General features: G+C 41.4%; 1 protein-coding gene across 1 annotated transcript in view; it reads right to left on the bottom strand.

The window, feature by feature from the left end:
• Positions 1-24,174, bottom strand: part of LOC134337462 (TLE family member 5-like) — a 153,088-nt gene extending 128,914 nt beyond the window's left edge. Inside the window, exon 1 of the mRNA XM_063032495.1 lies at positions 23,634-24,174. Within this exon, the coding sequence (XP_062888565.1) occupies positions 23,634-23,657 (24 nt within the window). The 5' untranslated portion in view covers positions 23,658-24,174. The remainder of the gene's footprint in view (positions 1-23,633) is intronic.
• Positions 24,175-25,197: the final 1,023 nt, after the last annotated feature.

Genomic DNA, 25,197 nt, shown 5'->3' with positions numbered 1-25,197 from the left:
ATTTTTGTTAGCCAAAATAAGAGAGATAAGGAGCTATGTGGAATTCAATCACAATCAGCCTCACTAACTGGCAGAATATGCTCACAGGATTGCTCAGCCTGTTTTCAGTTTATGTTTAACCATTGCTATCCAGGGAATATCCAAATCAAAAGAACCAGAAAACCTCTCAAATTTTACCACCACATTTTGATGAATTAGTATTCATTGTACAGATATCAGTAAAAGCCAAAACAGACCTCAGCTTTGCTCAGTTTTCAGCAAACACCCCCCACCCTCCAGTTTTTATATCTGATTTTAGTACAATACTCAGTGGTGAAATAAAACACAAATAATGGTGACTCTACAGCCACTCCCTCAAAGGATCAATACTGTTGGGGTGGAAAAGTAGTGAAGGAAACCCTAAAAGGGGAGGCGTGTTTAAATATTGTCATCAGGGAGTGATTTACCAAGTAGCAAGTCCCATGAAGAATGAAAAAATGAAAGAATGACCCAGACTCAAGTTTGATTACCCGAACCACACAGTGAGATTAACATATACTATTATCCACTCAGTCAGTAAATATCGATATGAACAACTAATATTAAAAATAAACAACATCCACACACCATCACAATATCGCATCTGTTTGAAAAAGAATCGCAGGCTTTTGTGCTCATGACCACAGCTAACTGTGCACTTCTGTGAAGCTATCCCTTTTATGAAGAATTTCACGAGAACAAAGTTTGCCTTTCATTAGCTCAAAACTGATTAACTCGCTTAACATCAGAATTAAATCTCAAGTATACATATATACTCCGTTTTATATGTTGCTATGGGTAACCACAAAGTTAAAGTTAAATCCTTTCCAATAGAGAAAGCCCTTTTCCTTCTGATATTAGTGGCCCACCTCATTAATCTCCAGACCTTGAAAGTCTCCCTTTCAGTGCACTTATTTACACTGCTAAGACCTTAAATTATTAAAGCTCATTCTTATGTGATACCTTTATCGACAGAGTGACTTATCTAGATTGAACCCAGATACAGCACCAGGTGCTGACACAAGGCCAGGAGAATAAGTGCACCGGATGCAGACACAGTGGTGCAGCGTTGTACTTGCCAGCAGGGTAATGGAAAACAACGTTTACACTATAGATTAGACATCAGAATTGACATCAACAGTACATTATGTACCATCAGGCCCATAAATAAGATTTCGCTTTTTTGTGACTCAGTGGTTCCACTTCAGAAGCGATGCTGGTAACACCGTGTTCATACTGGAGGCTATATTGCAATTAAAGAGTTTGGTGAAGGGCAATAGAAGCCAATAGACAGAGAATGTAGCACAGGTGCATTTTCCACCAAACAACAACCACAAGTGCTAAGATTCAAAGCTTACACATTGAACATCCTTGTTGCTTCAAGGTTCAGATACAGTTATCAATGATCCTGAACCCAGTGTGAATATCTTCAACTCACAACATTGAAATAATCTTTGAACACAATCTATGGTCTCATTTTCAAAGACCCTACAACTCATGCTCTCGGCATTATTATGTATTTACACAGCTTGACTTTTGCACATTGGTTACTTGTCACTCTTTGTTGGTGTGTAGTTTTACCACTGATTCTATTGTACTTTGTTCAACCTGCAAGACAATGAATCTCAGGGTAGTTTTTGGTGATATATACATACTTTGATAACAATTTACTTTGAACTTACCCAGAATGTAAGAAAGAACACTTGTAGAAATCAAAATATCCCCCTACATTTGGGCACCCCATCTATTATCATCCTTTCCTTCCCAAAGACCACAAGGGAGATAGTTTAATTTTGTGTTCTTTACAGAAAAGATACCCCTCCAGTGATTTTCCATGGATGTCATCTGCTGCAAACAAGTACTTGGAGCAGGGAAGGCACTTGCCCTTAATGTTATACAGCAATATAATTTTCATCAAGATCTTTCTGCATTCCAACTTCTGGTCTGACGATCTTCTTTCTCTTTGACCAGTAGTTTGGAGCTCCACTTAGAACTGTGAGCTCTTAATCCCATTTTCTATTTTATTAAAAGGCATTCCTGCTTTCAGTTTGTAAACAAAATTACTCAGGTAGTCCAAGGCTCCGGTGCAAGTTGAAAAATTCTCCAAAAATAGATCCCTCCCTATATTCTTAGCACATCATCAAAACAAACTCAGTGTTGTGTGCACTGGCATTTATATCCAAACATTTGCAAGATGCTTTGGTGCTCTGTCGGCCATCTTTAAGCATTGCAAGCCATCCTTTCTCCAAGTGAGCTTTCCTAAATTAAGAAATGTCAATTCACGCCCATTGAAAATGGCTGCAGGCAAACAAATTCTATGCTGGTGGATCACACCCAATTGGACAAGGTTAAGCCTAAGAAACCAGGTACTAATCCATTCCACTTCCCACCCTCATTAGCAATGTGTACAATTATATTGCACTCATTATTTAACACTAACTATATGGGCAATATATCAGCTGTCCCACCTGGCAGTCTTTCATTTCAACTGACTTTTGAATTTGTGCTGAATGGAAATAATCAAGGCCCAGACTCCCAGGAGTGGCAGAACACGTCCTATTGCTAAAGTAACTTAAACCACAATAATGTTCTTTTAGTAATTACTCAAATCACAGAGTGAGCCATCCAATTATTTTGACAGTAAGTAGGAATTTTTGATCAGATCAATAAACCAAATGTCAACTTGGAAAGTAAAATTTCATGCAGAGAGGCCAGCTACCCATCTTAATGAGTAGATTTGGTTAACGTGGGCTATATTTACACAATTCAAATGAGTGAAAATTCAAATTGAAGGAGGCTTCAGTGCAAATTTTATAATGTCAAGAGCTTGATGAGAATGGAGAATATGAATATCTATTCACTTCTCCCCAACCCAAATGCATGACCTCACGTCCCCTAAGGGAGACCGCTCATGCAGCAGCACAATCTCATGGGCTAAATTAGCCCCTTGATACCTCTCTGATGCAACCTCTCTACATTGAATATTCAACTACAGGAAAATAATTACAGCTAAATACAGCCTTATCCTCAATCTCAACTCCACACATTAACAGAGGCCGAAAGGAGTCACTGATAAACAATCAAGTCCACACTAACCCAGTGAAACTGTAGCTTCATTAACACACCAACTGCACTGGCAGATCAGCTGACTCATGAATCAGGCTGGGGTCTGGGCCAGAGACTTAGCCTGTCTGCATGACCGTGAACAGGAGGAAATACAGTACGAGGACAGGAATAAGCTGCAAAGCCCTTTAAACCTCCATCATTCAATAACATTATGGTAGCTTTTAAGGTCACCCTCCTCACCAATCCCTTGAAACCTGATCTTCTATGGCTAATACGAGGTGGTATAGGTTCAAGGTGATTGGAGAAAAGTACAGTGGGGAATGTCAGAGCCAAGTTCTTTACACCGAGAGGGGCGAATGCATGGAACATCCTGGTGGTAGAGGCAGATACATTAAGGGTATTTAGAAACACACATAGGCTCATGGATGATAGAAAAAAGGAGGGCTATGTAGGAGGGAAGGGTTAGATTAATCTTAGAGCAAGTTAAAAAGGTTGGCACAACAGTGTGGGCTAAAGGGTCCGAACTGTGCTGTAGTGTTCTATGTTCTAAAAGTGTACCTCAATTTTCTTTATATTTGGAAATAGAAACAGAGATAACACCTCAACCCAAAGGCCTACTGAGAAATTAGTTTATTTCTTGCCAGCAGTAAATGGCAACCATGTCAAATACATATTTTTCAATCCTTTCACTTTTAGCATGGCTCACGAGGTTTTCGAAGTGTTCACAGGTCACTTACCAATCCCATCTTTCCTGGTCATTGGTGTCAACAAATCAGAAGAATAAAAGCATAGATGGAAATGGGAGAGAAAACTAAATGTTTTTGAAATGGTATGAAAGATGTTGAAATACAGAAAAGCCAAAGCTGGTTTGCATTTATTGTACATTTCAACTTAATTGTGCTTCGTAGAGACCAAAAGCTATGGGGCTTCTCAAATTAAGTTTTTTTTAAAACAAAAAGTGACTCCTTTCACCCAACACCACCAAAACAAGGACAAAAAAAAAATCCTCAAACTGAACGAAAAACTGAAAACTTAAAGCCCTATTACACTTAGCATCCATATTGCTCCATGGTAGAGAATACAAAAAAAATATTTTGGAGAAGAAATCCTCTTTCCACTTCATTGATAAAATGATCTGCAGTAACTGGCATCATGACATTTTACACTGGGAATCACATTTTTATTCTAAGGATACATAAATGGCACAGCGCACTTCAACAGCTAGATAACCCTCTCTTTATCCATTACATTCTTGGTCACAAGGTACAACCTCTGGTCCTCGACTGCTCCAGTCTCTAATCTTGTTTCAAAGAGATCAACACTCGTTCTTCTAAAATTCAGAGTTTAGGCACAACTTGCTCAACATCTCCACAAAGAAATATCACAACACCTTATCTGAGAAAACAATCTACTGAAACGCCAAAGCATCGTCTCGAAATGAACTACACCTGTAGTCAGGTAACTGGAGCTTTACGCTGCTTCCCCACAAGTAAAAACGCCAGCTTTACCCCATAATTAATGATCTTGTAACAATATCAAAATAAATTAATACTGAAATCTCCGAGGATTTTTTTTCCAATTCTTACAAACTGGCAACGGTATGAGAGGTTATGGGGAGAATGCAAGAGAAAATAAATCCCTCTCAAACCCATGATCAAATGGTGGAGTAGATCCCAATGGGCTGAATGGCCTAATTCTGCTCCTATAATCTTATGGCGCTTTGCACGGAATAACTATAAATAACCTTGTGCTCTGTCGTGGTATTGCTCACTGGTGAACATTAAAATAGGAGATAAAGAATTCTCCTTCAAAGTCATGCTACCTCATGTTTAGGGAATGAGCAAAACATTAAAGGACATTTGAAATTTTAGGATTTATTACTGACATGTACACATTCAAAATGACTATAAAACCTGTTCAGCTGTCGTGTTCTTTGCTAGAATTAATCATTAAAGAAAATGGACTGAAGAACAAGCTCCAGCTTGAGCTTCTCTTTGCAACAGTCCCATAGGAATGTTCTTCCATGGAGTTTATACTACTGTTTGACTGCGCACAACACAAAGTCAGTAGACTTTGGCGCCACGTATTTTTCTAGACACCCGAGGATCTCAAAGAAAACCTTACGACACAAGAGCAGAATTAGATCATTCAGCCCAATGGGTCTGCTCTGCCATCCCATCAAAGCTGATTATCCCACTCAACCCCATTCTCCTGCCTTCTCCCTGTAACCCTTACAATCACAAAGCTATCAACCTCTGCTTTAAATGACTTGGCCTCCGCAGCCATCTATGGCAATGAATTCCACAGATTCACCACCCTCTGGCTAAAGAAATTCCTCATCTCTGTCCTAAATGGACATCCTTCTATTCTGACATTCCCCTCCCTCCCCTTCTATTCTGAGGCATAGCATACATACAAGGGTATTAATGAGGCAAGACTACATTCAGAAGTGACATTTTTCAGATAAAGGCTTTAAAACCAGGCCCTATCTTCTTTCTACAACGAGTAAAGGAACCCATGACATTTCAAAGAGAATTGGAGGTGTGATTTTAATCCCATGTCCCGGTCAATATGTACGTTTTACACAAAGCTTTTGCAGGTGCTGGAAGTCTAGACGAACACTCATTACAGGGATATATGGAAATGAATAGAGAACCGATGCTTCAGGCTGAGACCCTTCATCGGGACTGGAAAGGAAGGGGAATGAAGCCAAAATAAGAAGGTTGGGTGGGGAAGGGAGGGAAAGGAAAAAGTACAAGAAAGTACAAACTAGGTGATAGGTGAAAAACTTCTTTAGCCAGAGGTTGGTGAATCTATGGAATTCAGTAGTACAGATGTCTGTGGAGGCAAGTCTTTGGGTATATTTAAAGTTGAGGTTAATAGGTTCTTGATGAGTCAAGATGTCAACGGTTACAGGGAGAAGGCAGGAGAATGGGGTTGACAGGGATAATAAATCAGCCATGATAGAAAGACGAAGCACTCAATGGGTTGAATGGCTTAATTCTGCTCCTATGTTTTATGGTGAAGCCAAGAGAGGAGGAAGGTAGGTGAATAGGGGAGGGAGGATGAAGTGAGAAGCTGGGAGGTAGTAGGTGGAAAAGGTAAAGACTGAAGGAATGTGACAGAAGAGGACAGTGGACCATGGGAGAAAGAGAAGGAGGAGGGGCTCCAGAGGGACATGAGGCAGGAGAGAAGAGGTCAAAGGGGAGCCCAAGTGTGGAAGGGGAAAAAAAAAGAAACTTTTGAAACTTGATTTTTCAAGGTGTAGAATATCATATCCTCACCGCTTCTGTGGGAACTTGCTATGCTCAAATTATTTGGTCAAAAGATATAAAAGCAAATTTAGGGCATTCAGCCCATCAAATCTGCTCAACTATTTGATCACGTCTGATTTATATTTGCCATGTTTCACACGAAGTACTGTCTCAATAGGTGCTTTATGGTGTCCAAAAGAGAGATGAGGAAGATGTCATGAAAGCACATCATTCTTTAACCAAGGTACTCTAGCAGCCTTGCATTGCAATAAAGCCAGATTATTGAAAAACAGCTTTGAATTGATGGTTAGCAGTGGTTAATATTAGGCACCAGGTTTAAGAAATCCACATTGAAAAAAATCATGGACAAAGTGCTGGCAACTGAATCAGATGGATGTCATTGACTTTCAGCTTTGAAGAAACAAATTTGTGCCGTGCTTTGTTGCAAGAAGTCATTGAGAGCAAGTGTAGAGTATACAGCTCAGACACAGCTAATTCACCAAAGATTTGTGATTGAGTTTCTACTCCATAGGAACGGCTTCCCATTGTGCCCTGCCATTTCATCATTAATTAATAGAGATAGAGCACAGAAAGTGGCGTGAGAGCATTCACTGGAATCCTCGTGAGGTTAAAAGGCTAGCCCCTGTGAGCTGGCTGTCCAGTCAATCCTGCTTTCCGGAGTTCACTTCCCGAGAAACAAACTGGATTACCTTCATCCTCACCTAACCCAGCGTGAGATGAGAAACTGCTACGTGCTTATTCTTACAGAAACATGGGCTAAGACAACGTGCCATGCACCAACAATCTTCAGGCCATCCATGGCACTCAGGGACCTCTGCTAAATTATTTTGTGACTGTATCGTAACTGCATGTACTGTGTGTGATGATAAGTACTGTATTTTGCAACTTGGCCCCAGAGCAATGATGTTTCATTTTGCTATACGCCCATGTATAGTTGAATGACCGTAAACTTGAACTTGAGAAGCAGATCTTTTAGTCCATCAGGTCCACACTGACCATCAACCACCATCTTCCACTCATTCTAGAGCAGGGGTTCCCAACCTGGGGTCCAAGGCCCCTTGTTTAATGAATTTGTTCATTTTTGTTCACCTTCATTCTCTTCAACTCTTATGATTCTACCACTCAGCCACACAGTAGGAAGAATTTACCACCGCCAAAACCTACCAACCTGCACGTCTTTGGGATGTGGGAGGAAACTGGAGTCCTTGGAGAAAACCCACAGGGAGAACCTGTAAACCTCAAAGTGACGGCATCCAAGATCAGGTCTCTGGCTCTGAGACAGCAGGTATATTAGTTACACCACTGTGAAGCCTCTTCTTGTCACTTTTAACTAGCCCTTTTCAAAAACATCTACAGAAGTTGTGTCAGCTTCTTCCTATGCGATGAAACTTATAGGGAAAAAAGTCATTGACCGTAAATATTAATTATCACATGTACATTGAAACATACAGTGAAATGCATTTTGCCTTAATATCCAACACAACCCAAGGATGTGCTGGGGGCTGCCTACAAGAGTCACCAAACATTATGTGCCAACACAGTGTGCCCACAATGTTCACAGAACACACAAGTAATAATAGAACAGCAACAAAACAACACACACACGCAGTCCTCCAATCCCAGGATAGGCCGTCTCCAGGCCTTCAGCAGAGGCGTGGACCTACAGACCTTGGGCCTTTGACTTCTCCAGTGGACTTGCTATCGGGCCTTGACTTCAACTAAACTAACAAAAAAATCAAGCCAGTGACCATCTGTTCTGATGGAAGGTTAGTGGACTAACATATCAAACCATGTCCACTTACTATAGATGCTGCCCAACTTGCTGGGTATGTAGAACATTCATAAACCTGAGAAATTCTGCAGATGCTGGAAAACAAAAACAAAAAACACACACGCGCACACACACACGCACACACACGCACACACACACACGCACACACACACACGCACGCACACACACACGCACGCACGCACACGCACGCACACACGCACACACGCACACGCACACGCACACAAAATGCTGGATGAACTCAGCAGATTAGGCAGCATCTTTGGAAATGAATAGATAGTCGATGATTCAGGGTGATAACCCTTTTTTGGGAATTTTTCCAGCATTTTCTGTCTTTATTCTAGATTTCCACCATCTGCAGCATTTTAGTTTTGAACACCTGGTAGTGATTTTCTCTCTCCTTCTGGCAGCTTCCTTTCCAGCCCCATAAAGGACTTATTCATCGGAGAATTGCCTTTATAGAAGCTTATCCTAACAAACTCCACACACAATGAGAGCCTTAACAAAATCTCATTTCTGGCCTCTCAGGTATTCTCTAAGGGTAGATGACACATGTTTGCTCTCCTGAGAATGGTGAATAAATGACCTCACCCACGCTGTTTGCTTTGCTGACAGATTTTCTGGTGGTGAAAAGCAGTCACCACTTTGCATCTGGCAGATCTGAAGCATGTGTGGTACCATCTCTAAACTGACAGAGATAAGGGGTCTTAGGTCCAGTAGCAAAATGGGATCCAGAAAAATTGCCAATGCTCTGCAAGTTATTTAAATATATTTTGCGTGACTACGTATTTACAAGCAATCTTCTATCCGGCCTTGTGCTGTGTTATGACTGTTGATAAATGTGGGTTGCACTTTGACTCCAGAGGGACACTGTTTCATTTGGCTGTATACCTGTACGGTTGAATGATAATTAAACTTGAACTAATTTTTTATTTTATTTAGAGATTCAGCATGGTAACAGGCTCTTCAAGCCCAGTGAACCTATGATGCTCAATACATCCACGTGACCAATTAGCCTATGACCTGTAGGTCTTTGGAATGAGAGATAAAAAGCCCAAGCGGTCATGGGGAGAACATACAAACTCCTTTCACAAAGTAATGGTCGTCAGCATTATAATGGCATTATGCTAACCACTATACTACTGAGTTTAAGTTTTCATCCTCCAGAATTGATCATAGCATTTGCTTGCCTGTAGGTCAGAAGAGTGCCTTTTGCTGTGTACCTTCCCCTCTTCAGTTTCTCCTCCACTGCCTGTTATTGGAAAACCACACTCACCTGTTCTAATTATTCTATCAAATCCACTTGGAAACCTTGATTAAAGCAAAAGCCTTTCAAAGTAAATTTATTATCAAAATACATACATATATGCAACCATAAGATTCATTTTCTTGACATTCACAGAAAATACAAGAAACACAATAGAATCAATGAAAGACCACACCCAACCAACGTACAAACACAAAAAACAAATAAGCAATAAATATCAAGAACATGAGATGAAGAGTCCTTGTAAGTGTGCCGACAGGTTGTGGGAACAGTTCAGTGATGGGGTGAGTGAAATTGAGAGTCCAAGATTTGAAAACTAGCATTGGATCAATTTCCTCCTCCCAACTCGCCCATCTCACAAGAGGGTAGGAGGGTCTCTGACAGGGTGAAACACAGATGATCATGGGGAGGATTTGTAAATAGATCTTCTGATGAATGAGTGAAAGGGAACAGGTAGAGGATGAGAACACAGATAAAAGAATGACAGAGTTATGAAATGCAGAGATGCAGGAAAAATCCACCAGTTCAGGCAGAGCACGTCCTCCAATCCCAGTCAGATGATAGAAAACAATGAGCTAAGGTTGCAGATGAATTTTTTTTAAATCGAGATGCAACACAGAATAAGGCCTTCCAGCCCTAAAATCCCGATTTAACCCTAGACTAATCATGGGACAATTTTCAATGACCAATTAACCTATCAACTGCTACGCCTTTGGACTGCACTGTATTACCAAATAAAAAGAAAACCCAATAATATTTATTAGTTATTAATTTTTCTCTTGAATTTGCAGTTTATCTTCTTATGCACATTGCTTGTTTGTCTGGTTTTGTGTGTAGTTTTTCATTGATTCTATTGTGTTTCTTTGCATCTACTGTAAATGCCTTCAAGAAAATCTCAGGGTAGTATATGGTGACGTGCATATTTTGATAACATATTTCCTTTGAACTTTGGTAGGATTTTTGCTTTTGATTGAGAGGTTACAACTGTTTAATTCTATAATTGGAATGCACAATTTCAGCTGAAGCTTAAGTGCTGCTCTCCTGGGCACCTATCAGACGATAGGGCCGGAAGCCAAAGCTTAGCCCACCTGAGATCCAAGAGTAGTGACTATTCCCCCTTGCAGCAATGTTTCTTGGAGGATTCTGCTGTGCAAAGATGACTGAAGCATGTGCTTACATGACTGCACTTTAAGTAGCACCTTGGGGTGGCTGAGAAACATGGCATGGCTCCACAGAAATACAAGCCTTTTCTTCCCCCCATACCGATGCTAACTTCGTGAGGCCATGCAACCCACTGGCTCTGAAAGCAATCTCATTTCCTGCAAACTATTGCAAGAGGTGGACATTGGACATCCGTGGTTGGATGTTAGGCCAGCAGTCCAGTATGGACAACCTTGTGTATCTCTCTTCCCTCACCTTCCAACCTTTCAAATTTATTCATCTTTTTTTTTCTCCAGTCCTGCCGAAGAGTCTCAGCCCGAAATGTCGACTGCACTTTTTTTTCCCCCCATAGATGCCGCCTGGCCTGCCGAGTTCCTCCAGCATTTTGTGCATGCGGCATGGACAAGGGCTGGTGGCCACACCTCCAGGTCAGTGAGTTGTCGGTGGGTTCTGGGGTCAGAAGTCCATACAGCGGGATGAACAAGGTCTGATTATCCCCTGAGTACCCAAATTAATGAGACCAAAGTTCAAGGTCCCGTCATCAGCGCATCCTAAATTCAAGGCCTTGTATTCAGTGATTGGAGGGCTCTGGGGTCAGTGCCAAGGAAGGAGGCCCGATGGTCAATCGGGGGTCTGGAAGTCGAGGCCTGACAGCTGGAGTTGCCAAAACTGTGAATCTCTGAGAGTCCACTGCGGAAGTCGAAGCCCACTGGAGGCTGGAAACTGCTTATCCTGGGTTTGGAAGCCTGTGTGTGCACATGTGAGGGTGGATGTGTTCTGTTGTTCTGCCGAGCATTGTGGGCATTTTACTCCCAGCACATCCTTGTGTGTATTGGTTGCTAATCCAAATGATGCACTTCTCTGAGAGTTTCGATGTGCACGTGATAATATCCTTGAATCTTGAAGATCTTGATCTCCAGTCTTTTCTCTCATGCATGCTCATCAGCTCCCAACCCGGCTATACTACACTTTACAGCAGCCAACTAACCTACCAACCAGCATATCTGAGAGACAAGGGAGGAAACCAGAGCACCAGGGTCCTCGGCATAATGCAAGAACTTCACGCAGACAGCAATCGATGTCAGGATTGAACACGGGTCACAGGAGAAGCAAGAGCACATAGCTTTCCTTATTCAACCAATAGTACAAGTTAGGGATTCAAAACCAACTTCACTTGAAAAATGATATTCCAGCTGAGGCTGAACCTGATCTACTGGGATCTGAACCAAAAGACTTTTGCTCAACTCAATTCATTTATGATAGCCATCAGTGCGTGAAGACTTAAGGCCACTTGATCAGTTACACTTAAAATACAGTTCACGAAAGGAGAGAAGTTATTTTCTGAGCACAGTGTTTAGCTACAGAAACAACCATATATAGTGAAAGCCTTCAAATTCTGCGTTTCTGATTTCTATGTATGTGATCTGCTGACCACAGTCTATTCATTGCAATTATTGTTTAAAATCAATTTTTAAATATGACCCTTAATGATCCTGGACAATGTGGAGACAGCAAAAAACAGTGAGAGTGCTTTTTCTTTCCGGGATTTGCTGTTAGAAACAACTTTGTTGGAATCTCCATTTATGTTGAGTTAGCTGGCCTCAGCTAGGATAAGTTTGAATAGGTACATGGATGGTAGGGATATGGAGGGCTGGGGTCCTGGTGCAGATCAATGGGGGTAGGCAGTTGAAATGGTTCAGCACGGACTAGATGGGCCAAATGGCCATTTCTATGCTGTTCTTTTCTACGACTCTATAACAGTGAGCAATAGCGATACCACAGTTGGGCTGAAAGTTCTATCCTTTAGGAAGAAAGATACCAAGTAGTTTCTCCTCTCTACTTTTTTTTCCTCTCCATTGAAGCTTACTGATTCGTCATCAGTCAGTATGACTGCACTCACGTATGAGATCCAAAATGAAATAAAGGGGTTATCATTGGATCAAACATTGCAAGGTACAAGTGCCAATCCAACCAGGATATCTCCATAATCTCGCCATTACCTGGCATCCTGCAGGTGTCTCACTCTTAAAATAATAATCATAAGAGATTCGAAGAATTATGCGCCAACACAGTCAACATGAAGGAAAGCAAACATTGGAGCAAATGAGTCATCACAGTGCAGAAGCAGGCCAGGCCATTCAGCCCAACTAATTAATGCCAACCAAGGTACCCATCTAAACTTGTCCAATATTCTGCTTAACCTTTTCAATCCTCCAAATCCTTCATACCCTCCAAATATCTAGACCTGACTCTCATTTTTTTTTTGCAGTACCTTACTTTCCATTTTAAATTTTCTATTTATGATTTAAATTTTTAATATTTACTATCAATTTGTACTCCAGGAGACCGCGAAGCGCAGAATCAAATAACACTGTGATGATTGTACGTTCTAGTATCAATTGTTTGGCGACAATAAAGCATAAAGTAAAATCCATGTACTTACCCAGAGTTTTTCCATGTTGTTACTGTACTTGCCTCAATTAGTTTATCTGGCAGCTTGGTCCATCTATGTACATGAAAAAACTGCCCCTTTTAAAGGTTTTCCTTCCCACCTTAAACCTATACCCTCCAGTGGGAAAAAAATTGAAAACCTGTCCAAGGGTAGATGTCAACCTTAACATTTACTGAAAGATTCACTGGCTTAAAAATCCCAATATGTTAACCAAATCAGAGCTGCGTGTATGTAAATTCTCCTCAGGACAGCCCCTTCGTCATGTGGCCACTCTATTAGGTACACGTTTCTTAGTGTAAATATCTATTCAGCCAATCACATGGCAGCAATTCAACATAGAAAAGCATGTAGACGTGGTCAAGAAATTCTGTTGATATTCAGAGCAAACATCAAAATAGGGAAGAAATGCACTAACCTTGAAATGATTGTTGGTGCCAGATAGGGTGGACTGAATATCTCACAAACCACTGATCTCCTGGGATTTTCACACACAACAATTTCTAGAGTTTACAGAGAAATTCTCCTGAGCAATTTCCTCAACAGACCTGACCCTTCAGCACAGTTAAGATAATCAAAGAATTACTGTCCACGTGCAAAGATGGGGCAGCACAGTAGCTTAGCTGTTAGCACAAAGCTTTATAGTGCCAATGATCAGCAATCAGGGATCAATTTCCACTGTGGTCTGTAAGGAATTTGTACTTTCTCCCCACGACCGTGTGCATTTCCTCCAATGCTCTGGTTTCCTCCCACATTCCAAAGACGATGGGTTAGGGTTAGTAAATTGTGGACATGCCAGAATGACAACGGAAGCATGGCGGAGCTTAGAGGTTGCTTCAAAGCACATCTTCAGATTGCGTTGGTTGTTGACACAAATAATGGATCTTACTGTACATTTTTATGTTTCGATGTACACAAGTTTGATAAAGCTTATTCAATCTGTAGATTTCTAGAAGTCCAGGCCCATTGGCCCAAGTCTGCGAATCTCTGTGTGCTGTCCGGGGTAGTCGAAGTCCAGTGTCTACAGACTAGGATCCATGTCCACTAGAGGCCTACCGTGGGGTTGAAGGACAGTGCACGTGCATGCATGGGAGGGAAGAAAGGGCTTTGTTTTCGAGCTTGCTGTTTATTGCTTATTGTGTTCTGCTTTGGCTCAGCTGAGCATTGTGGGCATGCTCTGTTGGTGCTGGAATGTGTGGTGAGACTTGTGGGCTGCCCCCAGCACTCATTCGGGTGTGTTGGCTGTTAACGCAAATAATAAAGTTCACTGCACCTTTCAATGCACACACAACAAATAAACATGAATCTTGAATTTACCACTGTTACATACAAGTAGTTCTGAATGCACCAGGTCATTGCAGTCATGGAGAAACGGTATCAGGGCAACAAATCCATCAATTCTGGCTGACTGTTGTTGGACACTTCGGTGAGAAGCCTCAGACCCCGAGTAAAAGTGAAAATCAACAACAAAACCTCTTAAACTTAGTTGAACTATTGCAAAGTGTCAGCACTATTATGCAATTAAATGCAGTATCAGAATTACTATCAACAGCATGTGCTACTTGGTTAACTTAGTAGCAGTTCAATGCAATACATAACACAGAAGAAAATAATAGTAAAATAATAAGTAAATCAATTACAGCATATGTATATTGAACAGTTTAAAAATCATGCAAACACAGAAATAATATATTAAAAAAGTGAGGTAGTGTTCACAGGTTCAATGCCCACTTAAGAATCAGATGGGTTTGATATCCAACAAAAGTTCATTTCTTGTTTCTCCAAATTCCTACAAGATATAAGTAGTCTGAAAATACATTTGTGTTTAGCTTCAAGTGGTCTGTCATAACCATAAAAAATTCTAAGGAAGCAATGCTCTTGGAAAAAAAAAAGGCTGCAATTTGTTGGTCAAGATACAAAAATTAAGATTTTAAAAAGCTGACTCTCTTATACCAAGAGTCCTGTGGAAACAAAGCTCTTTCCCTATAACGTATGGGGAATATCCTTTAAATAGTTTAGCAGACTAGTGATCAAATGGCAGTTTTGCACCTTTGGGAGGCCCAGATTCCAGTACTGTACAGTCACTGCATTTCCATGGCTGCCAAGGTGAAAGGTCAAGCTGATTATGCTACAGGTCAAAGCCGAACTGCCCCCAACAATACTAAAAGCAGGAAGCTGAACTTGGTAGGGCTAATTGGCAGTCTGCCAATAGCTGCTTCACTTTTTCAGTTAGTGCTGGCTATCCGTAGACCCAACAGTTCCATCATTTTTGTGTGGAAAGAGGGTTGACAGAAAGGTGGTCAATAGCAAGAGTGATACAAAAGTGCACGTGGGGAAAAAGTAGCTCAAGAAACAAGAACAGACAGCACCCTCCACCTCCCAAAGCACAACAGGCCCACACAGATTTTATAATAGATAAAATCTACATAAAAGAGATGCAAAATAGATTGGCATAAAATCATGCCAGGTGCAAAAATTGGACCTGAAACTTCCACATTAGTGTGCCCAACCTATGATTATTAATGTTATATTAGTGAGCCAGTCTCCTTCTCCTCAGGGTCAATATGATTAACACTAGCAGGCAAGCATTCAAGGCGAGAGTGGGCAAGATTAAAGGAGATACGCGGGCATTTTGTTTAAACACAGAAAGTGATGCATTGCCAGAGGTGATCGTGGAGGCAAATACGACAAAGACATTTAAGAAGCTCTTATATGGGTCTCATGACTCTGCAAAGAATGGAGAATTATGGACTCAGTGTAGGCAGAAGGAATTAGTTCAGTTAGACATTAGTTTTAGTTTGGCAGAATATTACAGGCCAAAAGGACCTACTTCTGTGCTGTATTGTGTTGTTCTATGTTCTATGGCATTCTCCACCAAATGTCCTCATTATTCTTGTCCCGTCAATTTTCACCTACGCAGAAAGCAACAGTCTACGACCATGTGAAATAGGGAACATGTAGCATTGGCTGATTGATTTCTTCGCTAGTTAAAACCAATGGCACAAGTGGTACCAAGAGGTTTGACTCAACAGCTTCAGAATCACTCAATTACCAGGACAGTGGTGGAAAATATCACTGATATCCTCCCAATGCTGGTTTCTTATGACATCAATGCCAAGTAGGTGCAGAGACTCCATTTGTTGCATACTACATAATCTAGCAAGTGCAGACCATAACCGGTGCTGAAGAAGATCTGGAGCCCAAGCACCACGAGGCAGGGGTTGAAGAGCAAAAAGACAGCAGCAACTTTCCCTGCACTCTGTCCGGCCTCAACTCCCAGCTGAGCAGCCATTTGCCACTTGGGACCTCGAGGACCAACAGAAAGACCTTTCATAAAAGTAAAAAACTACAAAGCAAAATTCCCCAATTAGAATCAGTTTTATTATTACTCACATATAGTACTGTGCAAAAGTCTTTGATGTATAAATAACTAGGCACAGTACTGTATCTGTCAACATGGAGCGGTGAGCGAGTTTGCAAGTCTGGCGAGAGCAAAGGATGTTGGGAATGGCAAGTATGGAAAGCCTTGGGAGAGGAGGAGTGTCAGGGGCAGAGGGGGAGGGGAGGTAGGGGTGGTGGCTCGGTGACCCCCAGTCCTGAGACGCCAAACAAGATTATTTGATTCCAAACAATTGGTTTATTACTCATTATAGAATGTCTCTCCAGTGCTTCCTGCTTCAGCAATTCAGGAATAGCTTCTTCCCCTCTGCCATCAGATTCCTAAACGAACATTGAACCCTTGAACACTACCTCATTTTTTTAAAAAAAAAACATATTATTTCTGCTTTTGCATGATTTTTAATCTATTCAATATATGTATACTGTAATTAAATTTAGTATTATTATTTCAGCTTTTTTTCTTCTGTTATGTATTGCATTGAACTGCTTCTGCTAAATTAACAAGTTTCATGACACATGCCGGTGATAATAAACCTGATTCTGACTCTCATCTCTCCCTGTCCCCATCCCATTCTCAATCCAAAATAGAGACCAATATCAGAATCAGATTTATCATCACTTCCATAAGTCATGAAATTTGTTTTATATATACACACCTAAAACTTTTGTATATGGTGAAATTTGTCATCTTGCAGCAGTACAGTGCAACATAAAGGAGAGACCGAGTGACACAAGTAGTGGAGGTATCAGTTACGTGGGTGGGGAAAACTGACGAATAACAAAAGCAATAGCTGACACATGCAGGAAAGATAGCAATAAGATTGAAAGAGTGCAGAGAAAAAAATTACGAGGATGTTGCCAGGACTTGACCCGAGTTACAGGAAACGTTGAAAAGGAAAATGAGGGGAGATTTGATAGATGTATATAAAATTACGAGAGGTACAGTTAGGGCAAATGCAAACAGGCTTTTACCCACGGCGGTTGGATGAGACTACAACTAGAGGTCATGGGTTAAGGGTGAAAGATGAAATGTTTAAGGGGAACATGAAGAAGAACTTCTTCACATATAGGGTGGTGAGAGTTGAATAGGCTGTCTGCAGGAATCATGGACGCCGGTTCAATATTTAAGAGAAATTTGGATTGCTATATGGATGGGATGGGTATGGAGGGCTATGGTCAGGGTGCAGGTCAATAGGACTACGCAGAGTAATAGATCAGCATGGACTAAATGGGCCAAAGGGCCTGTTTTGGTGCTGTAGTACTCTGTGACAGAGGTGAATGAAATCTGAAACCTCTAATTCTCAATGAATTCCTGCCACATTCTTTTCTGCTACCTTTGCATCAATTGCTTTGTCTGGGATTCTTCAAGTGAAATTTCAGATTCCCAGCATACGGCATCTTTCTTTCTGGCAAATACTGTATGTTTGTTTTGGAAACCATTGATTTGGAAACGAGCCCACCCCAGATGGATATCCCAGTTTAAAAACTTTACTTCTCGTATCCTGGGGCATGAATCTCAAGCTACAGAACAGCTCCATCTGTGCCCAGTCACCTGGGCAAAAGTGGTTATCGTTCTGCACAGAGCAAGGAATTTCCATTCTGAGATTGACGGCAAAGCTTGTCCCCAATTCACACATCTGCACATTGTGGGGATGAACATCGAAACCTGATGCTGTATAAAGCCACCACCCTCAAAGTCCAAGGATCTCAGTTACTCAGTGCCTGCTTTAACCACAGATGAAACCAGACAAGAACGATCCCATTGGAGAGGGTCCAGCAGAGGTTCAAGAATGATCTCAGGAATTAAAGGGTTAACATATGAGAAGCATTTGGTAACTTGGGGCTTTACTCACTGGAGTTTAGAATAATGGGGAGGAGGGGGAATCTCATTGAAACCTCTTAAAATTGGAATGTCTAGATAGAGTGGATGCGGAGACAATGACTCCGGTACCAGGTGCGTCTGGGACCAGAGGGCACAGCCTCAGAATAGAGGGATGTCCATTTAGAACCAGAGATAAGAAGGAATTTCTTTTGCCAGAGGGTGGCGAATCTGTGGAATTTATTGCCACAAACGACTGTGGAGGCCATATCATTGGGCATATTTAAAGCAAAGGTTGAAAAAAAAAGGTAAAAGGTAAGGGTGTTAAAAGGTAACAGGTAACAGGAGAATGGTTGAGAGGGAAAATAAATTAACCATGACGAAATGGCAGAGCAGACTAAATGGTCCAAATGCTGCTCCTATGGTTAGGGACTTTTCAGTTCTGCTGAAATCGGCCTGGGGCTTTTATGGCCTGATGATGCCATCAGAATGTATTGATACAGTGCTGGTGCTGAGGAAACCAGGTCCTGCCCGAGACCTGCGATGCCTAGAAATTATTTTATCCTTTCATTTCAAATCTCCGACACAGCTCAGATTAGGCCCATGCGCAGACAGCATAGGAACGCTGATGGGGGTCTAGTGCCCAAAATCAGGAAGCAGTGCCAGAACCACTTAGGACTGCAGATTCCTGATCTAAACATGTGCCAAAAATCGGAATTTTTATCACTGACATGTGTCATGAAATTGGTTGTTTTGTGAATTATACTGCAATACACTAAGATTACTATAAAAGGAATATGAAAATATATATAAATAGCGCAAAAATTGAGATAGTATCCATGGTCCATTCAAAAATCTGACGGCAGAGGGGAATAAGTTGTTTTGAGGGCAGACACTCAACCTCCTCCCTGATGGTAGTTATAGAAGGCATGCCCTGCCTAACCAGGGTCCTCAGCGATGGATGTCACCTTCCTGAGGTATCACCTATTGAAGATGAGATTAATACAGAACAAATGGGTGCCCCTTTCTGGAGGATAAACACACATCCATTTTTTGGCAGTGAAGTAGCTCAGAATTTGAGGACTCCGGCGCCAAGAACCATCATTAGTCTAAACAGGGTAATTCAGTTGAGTTAGTCCTGACGAAGGGTCTCGGCCTGAAACCTCGACTGCGCCTCTTCCTATAGATGCTGCTTGGCCTGCTGCGTTCACCAGCAACTTTGATGTATGTTAATTCAGTTGATGTTTTGCTAACTGTTTTAAGGTGAGAATGCCTACGCTGACCCCAGGTACTTAAAATTCTCATTCCCGATGGCAGAATTTTCTTGAGTAGAGAAAGAATATTCACAGTGAACAAAGGGAATGAGTGAACAAGGAGGGAATTCAGCACGCATCCGAGTATTTATTATTTCAATCCAAACGCAAGCACTTTCAAGAACAAGTTCTACAATTTCACCTAATCCGTGCTCAGGTGTGACAGTGACAAGACAGTCAATTTGAGGCGTCTATCCCCAGCTTATTATGGGAACAGGCAACTGGCATTCTCCGAGCTGATCTAAATTAGACAGGAAATGACAACTGCACAGGAGAACTCCCAAAGCTCCCATTTGTACACAAGAACAGCAATTCACGTTCTGAAGGACATTCATGGCTGAATTGCTAAATTAGCACTTTTAACACAAACCATCCAGAGGGCACTTGTAAACCTAAACGGCCACAGGATGGTTTTTGTTTTATAATAGGGAAGGCCTATTTTATTCTGCAGCCTTTGAGCAACAGGGCTATAAGAAAGAGAGCCAACCTTAAAAAAAAAATTGTCAGGAGAAATAGCTTGTGCAAAACAGAGCTGCGTTTTACACAGTGAGCCCGAAAGATATTCTTACTTCACGGACAGCAGTAATTCATACCACAGTTCAGCAAAGATGATCATGTTACACACTGAGGTATCACTCAAGGAGCATGGATAGAGAATGGCACATTGGTTCATCTGCCATAAAGGCCATTCCAGTCAAAATTTGCCTCTTCACCTAATGTCAACAGCACACATAGGAATCACTTGGTAAAGGTCACTGATCCCCGGTCGATTTTCCTTTCTGCGCCCTTCCTCGCACGAGCTGAATGATCATTTTCCGCTCTCCTATAAATATTGTAACCAAATTAAAATCATTAGGCAATTAAGCACAACCCTGTCATTCTACTGATTGCCAAGAGCTTAAATTTGCTTAAAATTAAAATGAACGACACAGTTTTTATAAACAGCCTTTAGACATCTGCAAGCCTAGAACTCTGCTGTGGAGTTGAAGGTCAGAAGGCAAACATATCACCTCCCCCAGAGCCTCAGCCACCAAATACATGATCTCAATCTCATGTCTACGGCATTGCTTCACAATGCAGTGAAGGGACAAATGTAAAGCTATTAAAGAAGCCCTTATTGATTGGAGAAAAATTCAAGTCCCTACCGTTCATTGCATATCTAAACCACCAACCTTAACCACACAGAATTTTCTTTTCCATAGTAAAATGACGTACAATGAATACAGACATTTTTATACCAAACTCATGCAAATTTGCCATCCATTTTGGGCCATGTCTGCATAGGGACTCTGCAAATCCAAAACCAGCAGAATATATTAACCCTGCACAATTTACACAAGTCCCTGACATGGTGCAATGGTAAATTCACTTTTTCGTCAAGCCTAACACAGCCCTACAGATTTAAACTTGGAACAGGATGTGAAAGCAGTTCCAACGGCATAGTTGCCTGGATTATCAGAGGTCACGCAACAGATGTTGCCAGTATCCATGGCATGCAAGCAGTCAAGCCGTTGTTAATTGCCACGGTAAACTCCTGCATTTCATCTGGGAAATTAGAGGCTTGAATCTCAGTCTATGTTGAGAAATTTGATTTCAGGCAGGAGGGAAACAAAAGTACTTTATGTGGCCTCCGCGTCCTGCAGAGAGAATTGGCAAAATATCACAGTTATTCCCATTAAATATTCTGCAACATGCCACCTGATGTTACAATAAAATTTAACCAAACGGGTCAACAGGACTAAATAGAATCACATCTAAACAGACTGCAGAAAAAATGTACATCAGTGGCAAAGGAAAGGACTTCCCTTCCAGCCAAAACCATCCAGGGAGCACTTGTTGAACTGGGCATCTACCATGCCTGGTAGGGTCTCTGTGCTGTTCAGCACAGGTCTTGACAGATGCAAATTTAGTTCAGCTTACCCAAGAACTGAGGTAGAAATCAGTTCATTCAACACTGAACTGACTCCATAACCTATGGACTCACTTGCAAGGATTCAGCAAGGCACATTCTCAATATTATTATTATTGTTGTATTTGCACAGTTTGCCTTCTTTTGCATTTCAGTTGTGTGTCTTTATGTGTAGCTTTGCATTTATTCTGTTGTATTTCTTTGCTCGACTGTGAATGCCTGCAAGAAAATTAATGCCAGGGTAGAAGATGGTAACTTTGATAATAAAACTTACTTTGAACTTTGGGGAAGAGGAAATGTAGGGGTTAAAGATATATTTTTGAAACCTTGTTGTGACTGCATTGTCAGTCCATTCACAGCTGAATATAGAACTGAACCACATCTAACAAAATGGACCCAGCAACTATCAGCTGACTTCAACCACAGCACCAAGAATAAAATGAGCACATCACTGGCACAAGGGACAAAACAACTAACCACCTTTATTGGCACCCTCCAGTTAGGCTGCAGATACAGGTACAACTGGTTCTTTGGTTTTGGAGAAGTTCGCTTCTCTAAACTGAACAGCCTCCACCATGAATATGCCTTCTTGGCACAAAGTAGTCAATCAGCGAAACAGCTGACAGGCATCTACCATCTGTGGAATTGTAACAAAGGTTTTCCAAGAATATCAACTCCGAGCCAAACCGTCCAGTGGTAGCAGCACTTCATCAGGGTGCCGACGGGAATAGAAGAGTTGGTGAAATTCACTGTCAAGGCCATACCCAATTGAAATTGTAGATCTTAAATATCATTTAGTAAACTGCAAGGATCAAACATTCCACAGCAATAAAAAAAAAGTGACTTGAAATGCACCACCACTAGAGGAAATTGTTACAATAACGATTATCCTTCCTGGCAAAGTCAGCCATAGAGAAGAACAGCAGCGTTAGATTCAATACCCGTTCTCTGATGAATTAGCTACTTAGGAAGCGACTACTGACTGTCCCTGTGCCAGATGGGAAATATATCAGCCTATCTTCCAGCTCCATGAATCCTACATCCCTGGTGAAAGATGCTCAGGGCAGTCAAAATAAATAACCTTGACTACCACCAAATAAACCGTGCGTAATCAATATCTGGGCTCAGACACAGGAAAAACCTATGGGCAAGGTAGCAAGTCTCAGATTAGCACCTCGGTCATAACCCAGCACCTCAGGAAGTAAGGATGTGCAAAAGGAAATGAAGTTAGTCAAAAGAACATTAACGTTTTGTCCCAACACAAGGTTATCTGTTTGCTCATCCATCCATTCCTATACAGAAATCCTGACTGAACGTAAGAAAAAAAAGACTACGGTGAACAGACTTTAGCACTCTGTACTTTATCTCCTTCCCATCACACAAGCTCCTCCATTTAAAATGCAGTGGGCTAGAGGGATGCTTTTAAAACCAACATTTGATATTACAGGCTTCAATTATAAATATGTCAGAGCTGCAGACAAAATGGACACTGGATGCGCCGATCTATTGATAGGTTAAAGGTCACGCGAAGGAGGCGGCAACTCTCTTACGGTTACCCTGAAAATCCTAACGCGACCGTAACAACTTGTCCCCAATTTAAAGAAAGGGCAGTTATGGTCGATACAAAAATATACCACCTCCATCTTTGATTTCCGAAATTAACTATTTGGCTACAAAACGTATTTTCACTATAAATCTTGCTTCAAGCATGCCAGCAAGACGGTAATAGCGCCCGGACAATATGGAATGTAACAAAAAATGCATATTTGAACAGCAGCAAATTGAAACAAAAGATGTTAAAGTCTGTAATAGATCAAATCAAGCACAGTTACAAATCTTACGGAAATATGGAAACATGTTTCCCTTTAAAACTACAATGGGATCTAGCAGTTAATAATCGAGAGCATTTTTATAAAAAAATCGGAAATTAAATAAAGCGCCCGGGTTGAAAAGGACTGAATGTATGTCAAGACTTTAAAACAAACACGGGGGACTGATTGGTAATGCTCTATAAACAGTACCGAGGATACTCCAGCACCGGTGAAGAACCGGCCAGCTTCTCTTCAATATTTTCGGTCCCTACAAGACGGGGGAGGTTGGGGGGGGGGGGGAGAAAGTGAAATTAACTGGGCGAATCTGAAACGTGCGTACCGCCACAACTCACTTACCGACTGTCTAGCTTGTGGATACATCGCCCCCTTCTCCTCCTGGCAACGCAGATCTCCCCCAATTTTTGTTTTAAGAAAATGAAACACCCTCCCTTGGAAATCCAACCAACAACAAAAAGAAAATCGCTGCGTATATGCGTTCAGTCTGCAGGGTAAAACAAAGCCAGATAGACTGTTTCCGCCGACACTTCCCGCACGTTTTCTTCTTTCTGTGTGTGTATTTAAGTGAGTTCAAACCGCGGAAGGGTTTATTTGTTATCTTTCATAATGCAGTCACGATACATTGTACAGCTTCGGCTTTTCAAGAGGCGACGTTGGTGGGAGCCGCTGGATTTAGTAGCGAAACATCTCTGCGCATTGCTTAATGCGCGTCTCTTTGTTCTTTGCTTCCTTCCTTCCTTCCTTCTGGTTCTCCTCCTTCGCACCAGGTTATTTGGTGAGGAAAGAAATTGCCTTTCCTTTACCCCGTCCCTATGTTAGGATACAATGTTGCCAAATGCAACAGCACAGCGACACTGTAACAAATTGAACCAGAGCGAATGGAACGTCGGAACGGCGCCCCCCACAAGGCGACGTAATGAATGAAAACCCGGCCACATGATGCGGAAGTGAGCCGGCTACCGAGGGCCATTTTTAATCATTTTCTAGAAAAAATGTTTTTGTTTCTATATATATATTTAAAACTCGCGTTAATCCAACGAAACATAAGGTTCTTGCATTTTCAACCACCCTCTCCATCCCAGGCATAGAATTATAATCATGGTCTGTCATTTTCTCCGCAGAAGTAGTCTCCCTTATTCAGTCTGTTAAAGGGATTTGGGGAAACGACTTGGAATTGTTGAATTTTACAGTTCGCATTTTTTTTGCGCAGTGTTAGGATCTCGGGTTGAATATAAATCGATTATGTAAAATTGTATCCAAGTTTCAGTGTTTAAAGAGAATTGCTTTCAAAACAAAAAAAAGGATATCCTAATGAAGAAGGTTAGAAGTCTGTTAACTCATCATAACGGCAATAGCCAACTTTTTGGAGAATCCAGAAGAAGGGTCTAGACCTGAAAGCCGATTGTTTATTTCCCTCCATAGATACCGGCTGACTTGCTGAGTTCCTCTGTTTATTTTTTGGAGATTCTGGCGTTGGCAGCTTCTTGTGTCTCAACCTTCGTGGGGGGGTGGGTGTTGAGCTTGGGAAGATAGAATGAATGGGAACAACTTAATCTCCAAACTCTCAGTAAAAACCTACGTTAGTTTTAATTATAGTTAGTGCAAAATTCCCCTGTCTTTGGAGTCAGACAGCATGGAAACAGGCACTTTGGCCCAACCGGCCCATGCCTACAAAGATGCTAATCTTTTATCCCATTTTTTAATGTTTGACCCATATCCCACTAAGCATTTCCTATCAATGTGCCTGTCATTTACATGCAGTTTTTGTACTTGCTACAAGCCACTTCCTCCTGCAACTCACTCCATATACTGCATGCATTGCCCTGATTAATAAAGATGGCCTTCAGTATGTTAATACGTTTGTACATCTTTTGCCTCTCATCTTAAACCTATGCCCTCCAGA

The sequence above is a fragment of the Mobula hypostoma genome, chromosome 24, assembly GCF_963921235.1.
Source record: "Mobula hypostoma chromosome 24, sMobHyp1.1, whole genome shotgun sequence".
NCBI classification, from domain to species: Eukaryota; Metazoa; Chordata; class Chondrichthyes; order Myliobatiformes; family Myliobatidae; genus Mobula; species Mobula hypostoma.
Note: the sequence above shows the minus strand (reverse complement) of the source record. Positions and strands in the feature narration are given on the sequence as shown.